This window comes from Lampetra fluviatilis, unplaced genomic scaffold, assembly GCF_964198595.1.
Source record: "Lampetra fluviatilis unplaced genomic scaffold, kcLamFluv1.1 SCAFFOLD_270, whole genome shotgun sequence".
Taxonomy (NCBI): Eukaryota; Metazoa; Chordata; class Hyperoartia; order Petromyzontiformes; family Petromyzontidae; genus Lampetra; species Lampetra fluviatilis.
Window position 1 is genome coordinate 39,644 of NW_027621115.1, and position 12,857 is coordinate 52,500.

A 12,857-nucleotide genomic window follows, 5' to 3' on the forward strand; every position below is an offset into this window, starting at 1 on the left:
TGGGTGGGGGGGGTGTGAAGTGGGTGGGGGGGGGTGTGTGAAGTGGGGGGGTGTGAAGTGGGTGGGGGGGGGTGTGAAGTGGGTGGGGGGGTGTGAAGTGGGTGGGGGGGGTGTGAAGTGGGTGGGGGGCGTGTGAAGTGGGTGGGGGGTGTGTGAAGTGGGGGGTAGGGGTGTGAAGTGGGTGGGGGGGGGTGTGAAGTGGGGGGTGTGAAGTGGGTGGGGGGGGTGTGAAGTGGGTGGGGGGTGGTGTGAAGTGGGTGGGGGGGTGTGAAGTAGGTGGGGGGGGGTGGAAAGTGGGTGGGGGGGGTGAAGTGGGTGGGGGGGTGAAGTGAGTGGGGGGGGGTGAAGTGGGTGGGGGTGTGTGAAGTGGGTGGGGGTGTGAAGTGGGGGGTGGGGGTGTGAAGTGGGTGGGGGGGGTGTGAAGTGGGTGGGGGGTGGTGTGAAGTGGGTGGGGGGGGGTGAAGTGAGTGGGGGGGTGAAGTGGGTGGGGGGTGTGAAGTGGGTGGGGGTGTGAAGTGGGTGGGGGGTGGTGTGAAGTGGGTGGGGGGTGTGAAGTGAAGGGGTGAAGTGGGGGGGGGTGTTAAGTGGGTGGGGGGTGAAGTGAGTGGGGGATGTGAAGTGGGTGGGGGGTGTGAAGTGGGTGGGGGGTGAAGTGGGTGGGGGGTGAAGTGGGGGGGGGTGTGAAGTGGGTGGGGGGTGTGAAGTGGGTGGGGGGGTGAAGTGGGTGGGGGTGAAGTGGGGGGGGGTGTGGTGTGAAGTGGGTGGGGGGTGTGAAGTGGGTGGGGGTGAAGTGGGGGTGGGGGTGTGAAGTGGGTGGGGAACTTCCGCGGATTTCCTCACCCTCCCAACACCGCCCCGCCCCACCCCAAGCCCCGCCCACACACACCAAGCCCCGCCCCCACACCCCAAGCCCCGCCCCCACACACCAAGCCCCGCCCCCAACACACCAAGCCCCGCCCCCACACCCCAAGCCCAGTCCCCACACACCAAGCCCCGCCCACACACCAAGCCACGCCTCCACACAAGCCACGCCCAGACACCAAGACCCGCCCACACCCCAAGCCCAGTCCCCACACCCCAAGCCCCGCCCCCACACCTCAAGCCCCGCCCACACACCAATCCACGCCCACACACAAGCCACGCCCCCACACAAGCCACGCCCCACACACCAAGCCCCGCCCACACACACCAAGCCCCGCCCACACACCAAGCCCGCCCACTAAACACCAAGCCCCGCCCACACACACCAAGCCCCGCCCACACACACCAATTCCCCGCCCCCATCCCCAAGCCCAGTCCCCACACCCCAAGCCCCGCCCCCACACCTCAAGCCCCGCCCACACACCAATCCACGCCCACACACAAGCCACGCCCCCACACAAGCCACGCCCCACACACCAAGCCCCGCCCACACACACCAAGCCCCCGCCCCCATCCCCAAGCCCAGTCCCCACACCCCAAGCCCCGCCCCCACACCTCAAGCCCCGCCCACACACCAATCCACGCCCACACACAAGCCACGCCCCCACACAAGCCACGCCCCCCACACACCAAGCCCCGCCCACACACCCCAAGCCCCGCCCACACACACCAAGCCCCCGCCCCCATCCCCCGCCGTTCACTCCGTGACCGGCTCCCCAACGTTGCCCCTCAGCGCGTGACCGCCGCTCGCCATTGAAAGCCGTCAACAACAACAACAACACAACAACAACAACCACCACCACCACCAGGGCGAACGTCGTCTTCACACGCCCCATGGGTGTCCTCGTCACGCCGTCTTCGTGCTGCGCTCGCTAGAGGCGATCGTCAAGGAGGCGGGGAGGCAACGAGGGTGGAGACTGCGGCTCAAGCGCCGTCGTCAACGCTGGCACCAGGTTCGAGCCTGTTGCCTATAGGCCTCGCTGGGGGAGCGGTGGTGCAGCGGTTAGCGCAGTGTGTGGGTGAGCGGTGGTGCAGTGGTTAGGGCACTGTATGTGTGTTTGTGGGGTGGGGGAGTGGTGGTGCAGTGGTTAGCGCGCTGTGTGTGGGGGGGGGAGTGGTGGTGCAGTGGTTAGCGCACTGTGTGTGGGGGGGGGGGGAGTGGTGGTGCAGTGGTTAGCACACTGTGTGTGGGGAGTGGTGGTGCAGTGGTTAGCGCACTGTTTGTGGGGGGGGAGCGGTGGTGCAGTGGTTAGCGCACTGGGGGGGGCGGTGGTTAGCACACTGTGTGTGGGGAGTGGTGGTGCAGTGGTTAACGCACTGTGGGGAGCGGTGGTGCAGTGGTTCGCGCACTGTGTGTGTGGGGAGCGGTGGCGCAGCGGTTAGCGCACTGTGTGTGTGGGGAGCGGTGGTGTAGTGGTTAGCGCACTGTGTGTGTGTGTGGGGAGCGGTGGTGCAGTGGTTAGCGCACTGTGTGTGTGTGTGTGGGGATCGGTGGTGCAGTGGTTAGCGCACTGTGTGTGTGAGGAGCGGTGGTGCAGTGGTTAGGACACCACACTGCGCTACTGAACCCGCACCACCATCACCATCATCACCACCAACACCATCACTACCATCACTACCACCAACATCACTACCACCAACACCACCATCATCATCACCAACACCATCATCATCACCAACATCACCACTACGACCACCATCATCACCAACACCACTATCACCAACATCACCAACACCACCAACACCACCAACACCACCATCACCACCAACACCACCAGTGACGATTCTCTGAACCGGTCCTGGGTCTCCCCTAGGTCGACTCGGCCTGCTGCCGTGGTGCGTAGTAAAACAACGCCAGTACTGGGGGAGACAAAGGCGGCCGGGCGTGGTGGTGCTGGCCACTCACCCCCTGTGTGTGTGTGGGTGAGTGAGTGGGTGAGTGGGTGGGTGAGTGGGTGAGTAGGTGGGTGAGTGAGTGGGTGGGTGGGTGAGTGTGTGAGTGAGTGAGTGGGTGAGTGAGTGGGCGGGTGGGTGAGTGAGTGGGTGAGTGAGTGGTTGAGTGAGTGGTTGAGTGAGTGGTTGGGTGGGTGAGTGGGTGGGTGAGTGGGTGGGTGAGTGAGTGGGTAAGTGAGTGGATGAGTGGGTAAGTGAGTGGGTGGGTGAGTGGGTGAGTGAGTGGGTGAGTGAGTGGTTGAGTGAGTGGTTGAGTGAGTGAGTGGTTGGGTGGGTGAGTGAGTGAGTGGGTAAGTGAGTGGATGAGTGGGTAAGTGAGTGGGTGAGTGGGTGGGTGAGTGGGTGGGTGAGTGAGTGGGTAAGTGAGTGGATGAGTGGGTGAGTGAGTGGTTGAGTGGGTGGGCGGGCGGGTGGGTGAGTGAGTGGGTAAGTGAGTGGGTGAGTGGGTGAGTGAGTGAGTGAGTGGTTGAGTGAGTGGTTGAGTGAGTGGTTGGGTGGGTGAGTGGGTGGGTGAGGGAGTGGGTAAGTGAGTGAGTGAGTGGGTGAGTGAGTGGTTGAGTGAGTGGTTGAGTGAGTGGTTGAGTGAGTGAGTGGTTGGGTGGGTGAGTGGGTGGGTGAGTGAGTGGGTAAGTGAGTGAGTGGGTAAGTGAGTGGATGAGTGGGTAAGTGAGTGGATGAGTGGGTAAGTGAGTGGGTGAGTGGGTGGGTGAGTGGGTGGGTGAGTGAGTGGGTAAGTGAGTGGATGAGTGGGTGAGTGAGTGGTTGAGTGGGTGGGCGGGTGGGTGAGTGAGTGGGTAAGTGAGTGGATGAGTGGGTAAGTGAGTGGATGTGCAGGTGAGTGAATGTGCTGTGTGTTTTGGGAGACAAAGGCGGCCGGGCGTGGTGATGCTTGCCACTCACCCCCTGTGTGTGAGTGAGTGGGTGAGTGAGTGGCTAAGTGAGTGGGTGAGTGGCTAAGTGAGTGGGTGAGTGAGTGGCTAAGTGAGTGAGTGGTTGAGTGAGTGAGTGGGTCGGTGAGTGGGTGGGTGAGTGAGTGGCTAAGTGAGTGGGTGAGTGAGTGGCTAAGTGAGTGAGTGGTTGAGTGAGTGAGTGGGTGGGTGAGTGAGTGAATGAGTGAGTGAATGAGTGAGTGAATGAGTGAGTGAATGAGTGAGTGAATGAGTGAGTGAATGAGTGAGTGAATGAGTGAGTGAATGAGTGAGTGAATGAGTGAGTGAATGAGCTGTGTTTCTGGGGAGACAAAGGCGGCCGGGCGTGGTGATGCTTGCCACTCACCCCCTGTGTGTGTGAGTGAGTGGGTGAGTGAGTGGCTAAGTGAGTGAGTGAATGAGTGAGTGAATGAGTGAGTGAATGAGTGAGTGAATGAGTGAGTGAATGAGTGAGTGAATGAGTGAGTGAGTGAATGAGTGAATGAGTGAGTGAGTGAATGAGTGAGTGAATGAGTGAGTGAATGAGTGAGTGAATGAGTGAGTGAATGAGTGAGTGAGTGAATGAGTGAGTGAGTGAATGAGTGAGTGAATGAGTGAGTGAATGAGTGAGTGAATGAGTGAGTGAGTGAATGAGTGAATGAGTGAGTGAGTGAATGAGTGAGTGAGTGAATGAGTGAGTGAATGAGCTGTGTTTCTGGGGAGACAAAGGCGGCCGGGCGTGGTGATGCTTGCCACTCACCCCCTGTGTGTGTGTGTGTGAGTGAGTGGGTGAGTGAGTGGCTAAGTGAGTGGGTGAGTGAGTGGCTAAGTGAGTGAGTGGTTGAGTGAGTGAGTGGGTCGGTGAGTGGGTGGGTGAGTGAGTGGTTGAGTGAGTGAATGAGTGAGTGAATGAGTGAGTGAATGAGTGAGTGAATGAGTGAATGAGCAGTGTTTCTGGGGAGACAAAGGCGGCCGGGCGTGGTGTGTGTTCCAGTGGAAACCTTTACAGGCAGTGCTGCTGCTGCTACTAACAGCCGCTTGTCACTGTGACAGGCTTATCGCTGTATCCTCCGGACACAAGTTTAACCTTCTTAAACTCGCGTTTATCATAGCGTTACACTTGTGGCGTTCATTATAACGTTATAAACCTGCGGTGTTTATTAAAACGTTAAACTTGTGGGAGTCTAAAGCTGCGTGAGGCTTTTCGTAAACACTAGGCCCTGTTCGAGCCTTTCTGCTATAAGGGAGGTTTATCTTTGTGTCTTCTAGACGAGCTTAAACTTCTTAAACTTGTGTTTATCATGACGTTAAACTCGTGGCGTTCTTAATAACGTTATAAACCTGCGGTGTTTAGTATAGCAACGTTAAACTTGTGGGAGTCTAAAGTTGCGTGAGGCTTTTCGTAAACACTGGGCCTGGTTGGAGCCTTTCTGCTATAGGCCTCACCGGGGAACTCCCAAAGCCGCGCTTTGATTTGAGGTAAATAAACTAAATACATCGAGTGTAGTGACAAATAAATAGATTGTTGTTGTGTTGTTGTTGACACACACACTCGCTGTGTGTGTGTCACTTTGTGTCAGTATGTGTGACTGTGTTTGTGTGTCTGTGTGTCACTGTGTGTGTGTGTCAGTGTATGTGTGTCTGTGTGTCACTGTGTGTGTGTGTCAGTATATCTGTGTGTGTGTCTGTGTGTCACTCTGTGTGTGTCAGTGTATCTGTGTGCGTGTGTCAATGTATCTGTGTGTGTGTCACTGTGTGTGTGTCAGTGTATGTGTCAGTGTATCTGTGTGTGTGTCAGTGTATGTGTGTGTCAGTGTATCTGTGTGTGTGTCTGTGTGTCAGTGTATATGTGTGTGTCAGTGTGTGTCAGTATATCTGTGTGTGTGTCAGTGTATGTGTGTGTGTCAGTGTATGTGTGTGTGTGTCTGTGTGTCAGTGTATCTGTGTGCGTATCACTGTGTGTGTGTCAGTGTATCTGTGTGTCTGTCTGTGTGTCTGTGTGTGTGTCAGTGTATGTGTCAGTATATCTGTGTGTGTGTCAGTGTATGTGTGTGTGTCAGTGTATCTGTGTGTGTGTCTGTGTGTCAGTGTATCTGTGTGCGTGTCACTGTGTGTGTGTCAGTGTATCTGTGTGTCTGTGTGTGTGTCAGTGTGTGTGTCACTGTGTCTGCGTGTGTGTCACTGTGTCTGCGTGTGTGTCACTGTGTGTGTGTCAGTGTATGTGTGTCTGTGTGTGTGTCAGTGTGTGTGTCACTGTGTCTGCGTGTGTGTCACTGTGTGTGTGTCAGTGTATATGTGTGTGTCAGTGTATATGTGTGTGTCAGTGTATATGTGTGTGTCAGTGTGTGTCAGTATATCTGTGTGTGTGTCACTGTATCTGTGTGTGTGTCACTGTGTCTGTGTGTGTGTCAGTGTATCTGTGTGTGTGTCACTGTGTCTGTGTGTGTGTCACTGTGTCTGTGTGTGTGTTAGTGTATCTGTGTGTGTGTCACTGTGTCTGTGTGTGTGTCACTGTATCTGTGTGTGTGTCAGTGTATCTGTGTGTGTGTCACTGTGTCTGTGTGTGTGTCAGTGTATCTGTGTGTGTGTCACTGTGTCTGTGTGTGTGTCACTGTGTCTGTGTGTGTGTTAGTGTATCTGTGTGTGTGTCACTGTGTCTGTGTGTGTGTCACTGTATCTGTGTGTGTGTCAGTGTATCTGTGTGTGTGTCACTGTGTCTGTGTGTGTCAGTGTATCTGTGTGTGTGTCAGTGTATCTGTGTGTGTGTCACTGTATCTGTGTGTGTCAGTGTATCTGTGTGTGTGTCACTGTGTCTGTGTGTGTCAGTGTATATGTGTATGCGTGTGTGCGTCAGTGTATCTCTTTGTGTGTGTCAGTGTATGGACCTCCAAACTCAATTTCCCCTGTACAAGAATACGCGGTAAAGCGTATGGTTTGACAGTTATGGTGCAGTGTAGTAGTATAGTGTAGTGTGTGGTAATGTAGTATAGTGTAGAGTAATGAGTAGTGTGTAGTGTACAGTTGTTGACGATGTTGATTATCTGCTTGGTTCTTTCGGTAAAGTCACGTAGAAGGAAAATAATAAAATAATAAAAATAAAACATAATAAAATAATTCTCACGACGTTTCCATCTGAGGACGGCTGCTTGCGTTGTGGCCGAAACGTCGTGAGAATTATTTAAGAATGTTTTATTTTTATTATTTTATTATTTCCCTTCTACGTGACTTTACCGAAAGAACCAAGAAGATGAATCCCTGCAGTCACGAAAGAAGCTTTAAATCGAAATTTAGGTTTTTTCTTTTTGGGTTAGATAGCGTAAATATCTAAATCTTTACACCATTGGAACCTCCTTTGCCAGTAACATATATTTTTATTATTTTATTTATTTGAATGTTTTATATTTTTCTTATTTTATATTTTTATTATTTTATCGTTTTATATTTTTATTATTTTATTGTGTAACAATTTTAATATTTTATTCATTTAAATGCTTTATATTTTTATGATTTTATTGTTGGATATTTTTATTATTTTATTATTTCCCTTCTGCATGATGACTTTACCGAAAGAACCAAGAAGATGAATCCCTGCTGCAGTCACGAAAGAAGCTTTAAATCGAGATGTTGACTATGTTGGCAGCGATGAGTGGAGGTGGGAGACGGACTCCGACCACCGCCACGCAGAGACTCAAGCAGGACTACCTCCGTATTCAGCGAGACCCTGTACCCTACGTCAGCGCAGAGCCGCTACCCTCCAACATCCTAGAGTGGTGAGCAGCGCACAAGCTCACCCACATGCTCACCCACTCGCTCGCTCACACGCTCGCTCACCCGCTCGCTCACACGCTCACTTGCTCACACGCACGCTCACGCGCTCACCCACTCGCTCAACCGCTCGCTCACACGCACGCTCGCTCACTCGCTCGCTCACCCGCTTGCTCACACGCTCACTCACTCGCTCGCACGCACGCACGCGCTCACCCACTCGCTCAACCGCTCGCTCACCCGCACGCTCACTCACTTGCTCGCTCACACGCTCACTCGCTTACCCACATGCTCATTCGCACGCTCACCCGCACGCTCACGCGCTAACTCAGCCACTCACTCAACCACCCACTAACTCACCCACTCACTCACTCACTCACTCGCTCACTCGTTCACACGCTCAAGCACTCGCTCACCCGCTCACTCACCCACACGCTCACTCAATCGCTCACCCGCTCACTCACCCACACGCTCACTCAATCGCTCACCCACTCACTCACCCACCCACTCACTCACTCACGCGCTAACTCAGCCACTCACTCACATGCTCACCCACTCGCTCACATGCTCACCCACTCACTCACCCGCACGCTCACTCACTCACCCGCACGCTCACTCACTCGCTCACCCGCACGCTCACGCGCTAACTCAGCCACTCACTCACCCACACGCTCACTCACTCACCCACACGCTCACTCAATCACTCACCCACTCACTCATTCACACGCTTTGGCTCTCGCTCACCCACTCACTCACTCGCTCACTCACCCACACGTTCACGCACTCGCTCACCCACTCACTCACCCACTCACACGCTCACCCACTCGTTCACCCGCACACTCACACGCTCACCCACTCACTCACCCACACGCTCAAGCACTCGCTCACCCATTCACTCACCCACTCACTCGCTCACCCACTCACTCACCCGCTCTCACTCAGTCACCCAAAGGTTCACTCACTCGCTCACTCACTCCCTCACCCACTCATTCACTCACCCACACGTTCAGGCACTCGCTCACCCACTCACTCACCTACTCACTCACTCACTCACCCTCTCACTCGCTCACTCACCCACACGCTCAGCCACACGCTCACGCACTTGCTCACCCACTCGCTCGCCCACTCATTCACCCACTCACTCACCCACTCACTCACCCACACGCTCACCTACTCACTCACACGCTCACTCACTCACCCACACACTCGCTCACCCACACTCACACGCTCATCCACTCACCCACACTCACACGCTCACCCACTCACTCACCCGCTCACTCACCCGCTAACCTCTAACTCTCACTTTCGTCCATTTTAACTGTCTGCGTGTGTGAGTGGGGAGCGGTGGTGCAGTGGTTAGCATACTGTGTGTGTGTGTGGGGATCGGTGGTGCAGTGGTTCGCGCTACTGCGCCGTTCTACAGTCGACTCAGCCTTAACTGTGTGCGTGTGATGTGTGTGTGATGTGTGTGTCTGTGTGTGTGTGTGATGTGTGTGTCTGTGTGTGTGTGTCTGTGTGTGTGTGCAGGCATTATGTGGTGCGTGGTCCTGAGAAGACCCCTTATGAGGGTGAGGGTCTGCTCACCCGCTCACCAACTCGCTCACAAACTCACCCACCCGCTCACCCACTCACTCCATCACTCACCCACCCACTCACTCACCCACTCACTCCATCACTCACCCACCCACTCACCCATTCACTCACCCATCCACTCATCCACTCACCCACCCATTCACTCACATACCCACTCACCCACTAACTCACCCACTCACTCACCCACACCCACTCACCCACTCACCCACCCATTGACCCATCCACCCACTTACCCACCCACTTACCCACCGACCCACCTACCTACTCGTTCACCCACTCACTCATCCACCCACCCACCCACTCACTCACTCACTCACCCACTCACTCACTCACTCACCCACTCACCCACCCACCTTCTCACCCACCCAACCACCCACTCACTTTCCCACTCACTCACTCACCCACCTTCTCACCCACCCAACCACCCACTCACTTTCCCACTCACCCACTCACCCACCCACTCACTCACCCACCCACTCACTCACCCACCCTCTCACCCACCCAAACACCCACCCACTTTCCCACTCACCCACTCACCCACCCACTCACCCACTCACTCACCCACCCACCCACCCACTCACTCACCCAACCACCCACTCACTTTCCCACTCACTCACTCGCCCACCCTCTCACCCACCCAACCACCCACCCACTTTCCCACTCACTCACTCGCCCACCCTCTCACCCACCCAACCACCCACCCACTTTCCCACTCACCCACCCACCCACTCACCCACTCACTCACCCACCCACCCACCCACTCACTCACCCACTCACCCACTTACCCACTCACCCACTCACCCACCCACCCACTCACTCACTCTCCCACTCACTCACTCACCCACCCACCCACTCATTCACTCACCCACCCACCCACTCACCCACTCACTCACCCACCCACCCACTCACTCACCCACTCACCCACTTACCCACCCACCCACTCACCCACCCACCCACTCACTCACTCACCCACCCTCTCACCCACCCAACCACCCACCCACTTTCCCACTCACCCACTCACCCACCCACTCACTCACCCACCCACTCACTCACCCACCCTCTCACCCACCCAAACACCCACCCACTTTCCCACTCACCCACTCACCCACTCACCCACCCACTCACTCACTCACCCACCCACCCACTCACTCACCCACTCACCCACTCACTCACCCACCCACTCACCCACTCACCCACCCACCCACTCACTCACCCACTCACCCACTTACCCACCCACCCTCTCACCCACCCAACCACCCACCCACTTTCCCACTCACCCACCCACCCACTCACTCACCCACTCACCCACTCACCCACTCACTCACCCACCCACCCACTCACTCACCCACTCACCCACCCACTCACTCACTCACCCACCCACCCACCCACTCATTCACTCACCCACCCACCCACTCATTCACTCACCCACCCACCCACTCATTCACTCACCCACCCACTCACCCACCCACCCACTCACCAACTCCCAGGCACGGCGTGAGTGAGTGAGAGTCAGACCATGCCAACACAGATGCTGTGCCCGCTAACAGCACTTGACCCAGCAGAACGCGTGGGCTACACCGAGGATGTTTGTATGTCTGTCGAACTTCTTTCGCAGCATGCATAGCCAGCAGTGTGTGTGTGTTTGTGGCCTCAAGGTGCACATGGCCTGGCACAAGCGTCGTGGTGACGGTACGATGAGCGGTGGCGCAGCAGTTAGCACAACGAACCCAGCAGAGATCCGAGTTAGATTCTTATTTTTTTAACGAACATTTTTCTTTTTTAGCGAGGAGTGGTGGTGTAGTGGTTAGCACTACGAACCTGGTGAGCTGAGTTCCATGTTTTATTTATTTTTATTATTTTTTAGCGGGGAGTGGTGGTGCAGCGGTTAGCACCACAAACCTGGTCACCCGAGTTACATGTTTTATTTATTTTATTATTTTTTAGCGGGGAGTGGTGGTGCAGTGGTTAGCACCACAAACCTGGTCACCCGAGTTACATGTTTTATTTATTTTATTATTTTTTAGCGGGGAGTGGTGGTGCAGTGGTTAGCACCACAAACCTGGTCACCCGAGTTACATGTTTTATTTATTTTATTATTTTTTAGCGGGGAGTGGTGGTGTAGTGGTTAGCACCACAAACCTGGTCACCCGAGTTACATGTTTTATTTATTTTATTATTTTTTAGCGGGGAGTGGTGGTGTAGTGGTTAGCACCACAAACCTGGTCACACGAGTTCCGTGTTTTATTTATTTTATTATTTTTTAGCGGGGAGTGGTGGTGCAGCGGTGAGCACCACAAACCTGGCCACACGAGTTCCGTGTTTTATTTATTTTTATTCTTTTTTAGCGGGGAGTGGTGGTGCAGTGGTTAGCACCACAAACCTGGTCACCCGAGTTCCGTGTTTTATTTATTTTATTATTTTTTAGCGGGGAGCGGTGGGTGCAGCGGTTAGCACCACAAACCTGGTCACCCGAGTTCCATGTTTTATTTATTTTATTATTTTTTAGCGGGGAGCGGTGGGTGCAGCGGTTAGCACCACAAACCTGGTCACCCGAGTTCCATGTTTTATTTATTTTATTATTTTTTAGCGGGGAGCGGTGGGTGTAGTGGTTAGCACTACAAACCTTGTCACACGAGCTCCGTGTTTTATTTATTTTATTATTTTTTAGCGGGGAGTGGTGGTGTAGTGGTTAGCACCACAAACCTGGTCACACGAGTTCCGTGTTTTATTTTTATTCTTTTTTAGCGGGGAGTGGTGGTGCAGCGGTTAGCACCACAAACCTGGTCACCCGAGTTACATGTTTTATTTATTTTTAATATTTTTTAGCGGGGAGTGGTGGTGTAGTGGTTAGCACCACAAACCTGGTCACACGAGTTCCGTGTTTTATTTATTTTTATTATTTTTTAGCGGGGAGTGGTGGTGCAGCGGTTAGCACCACAAACCTGGTCACCCGAGTTACATGTTTTATTTATTTTTAATATTTTTTAGCGGGGAGTGGTGGTGCAGCGGTTAGCACCACAAACCTGGTCACCCGAGTTCCGTGTTTTATTTATTTTATTATTTTTTAGCGGGGAGTGGTGGTGCAGTGGTTAGCACCACAAACCTGGTCACACGAGTTCCGTGTTTTATTTATTTTATTATTTTTTAGCGGGGAGTGGTGGTGCAGTGGTTAGCACCACAAACCTGGTCACACGAGTTCCGTGTTTTATTTATTTTATTATTTTTTAGCGGGGAGTGGTGGTGCAGCGGTGAGCACCACAAACCTGGCCACACGAGTTCCGTGTTTTATTTATTTTTATTCTTTTTTAGCGGGGAGTGGTGGTGCAGTGGTTAGCACCACAAACCTGGTCACCCGAGTTCCGTGTTTTATTTATTTTTATTATTTTTTAGCGGGGAGTGGTGGTGCAGCGGTGAGCACCACAAACCTGGCCACACGAGTTCCGTGTTTTATTTATTTTTATTCTTTTTTAGCGGGGAGTGGTGGTGCAGTGGTTAGCACCACAAACCTGGTCACACGAGTTCCGTGTTTTATTTATTTTATTATTTTTTAGCGGGGAGTGGTGGTGCAGCGGTGAGCACCACAAACCTGGCCACACGAGTTCCGTGTTTTATTTATTTTTATTCTTTTTTAGCGGGGAGTGGTGGTGCAGTGGTTAGCACCACAAACCTGGTCACACGAGTTCCATGTTTTATTTATTTTATTATTTTTTAGCGGGG

The 12,857-nt window shown here is 53.8% G+C and overlaps 1 protein-coding gene across 2 annotated transcripts in view; it reads left to right on the forward strand.

The window, feature by feature from the left end:
* Positions 1 to 1,607: 1,607 nt before the first annotated feature.
* UBE2J2 (ubiquitin conjugating enzyme E2 J2) overlaps positions 1,608 to 12,857 on the forward strand; it is a 23,354-nt gene continuing 12,104 nt past the window's right edge. The window contains exons 1-3 of one of the 2 annotated variants that reach the window (XM_078885217.1): positions 1,608 to 1,874; positions 7,423 to 7,552; positions 9,075 to 9,115. In XM_078885217.1, the coding sequence (XP_078741343.1) occupies positions 7,425 to 7,552; positions 9,075 to 9,115 (169 nt within the window). In that variant the 5' untranslated portion in view covers positions 1,608 to 1,874; positions 7,423 to 7,424. Of the gene's footprint in view, positions 1,875 to 5,202; positions 5,262 to 7,422; positions 7,553 to 9,074; positions 9,116 to 12,857 lie in introns of those variants that run through there. The other variant, XM_078885218.1, reaches the window with a different exon arrangement.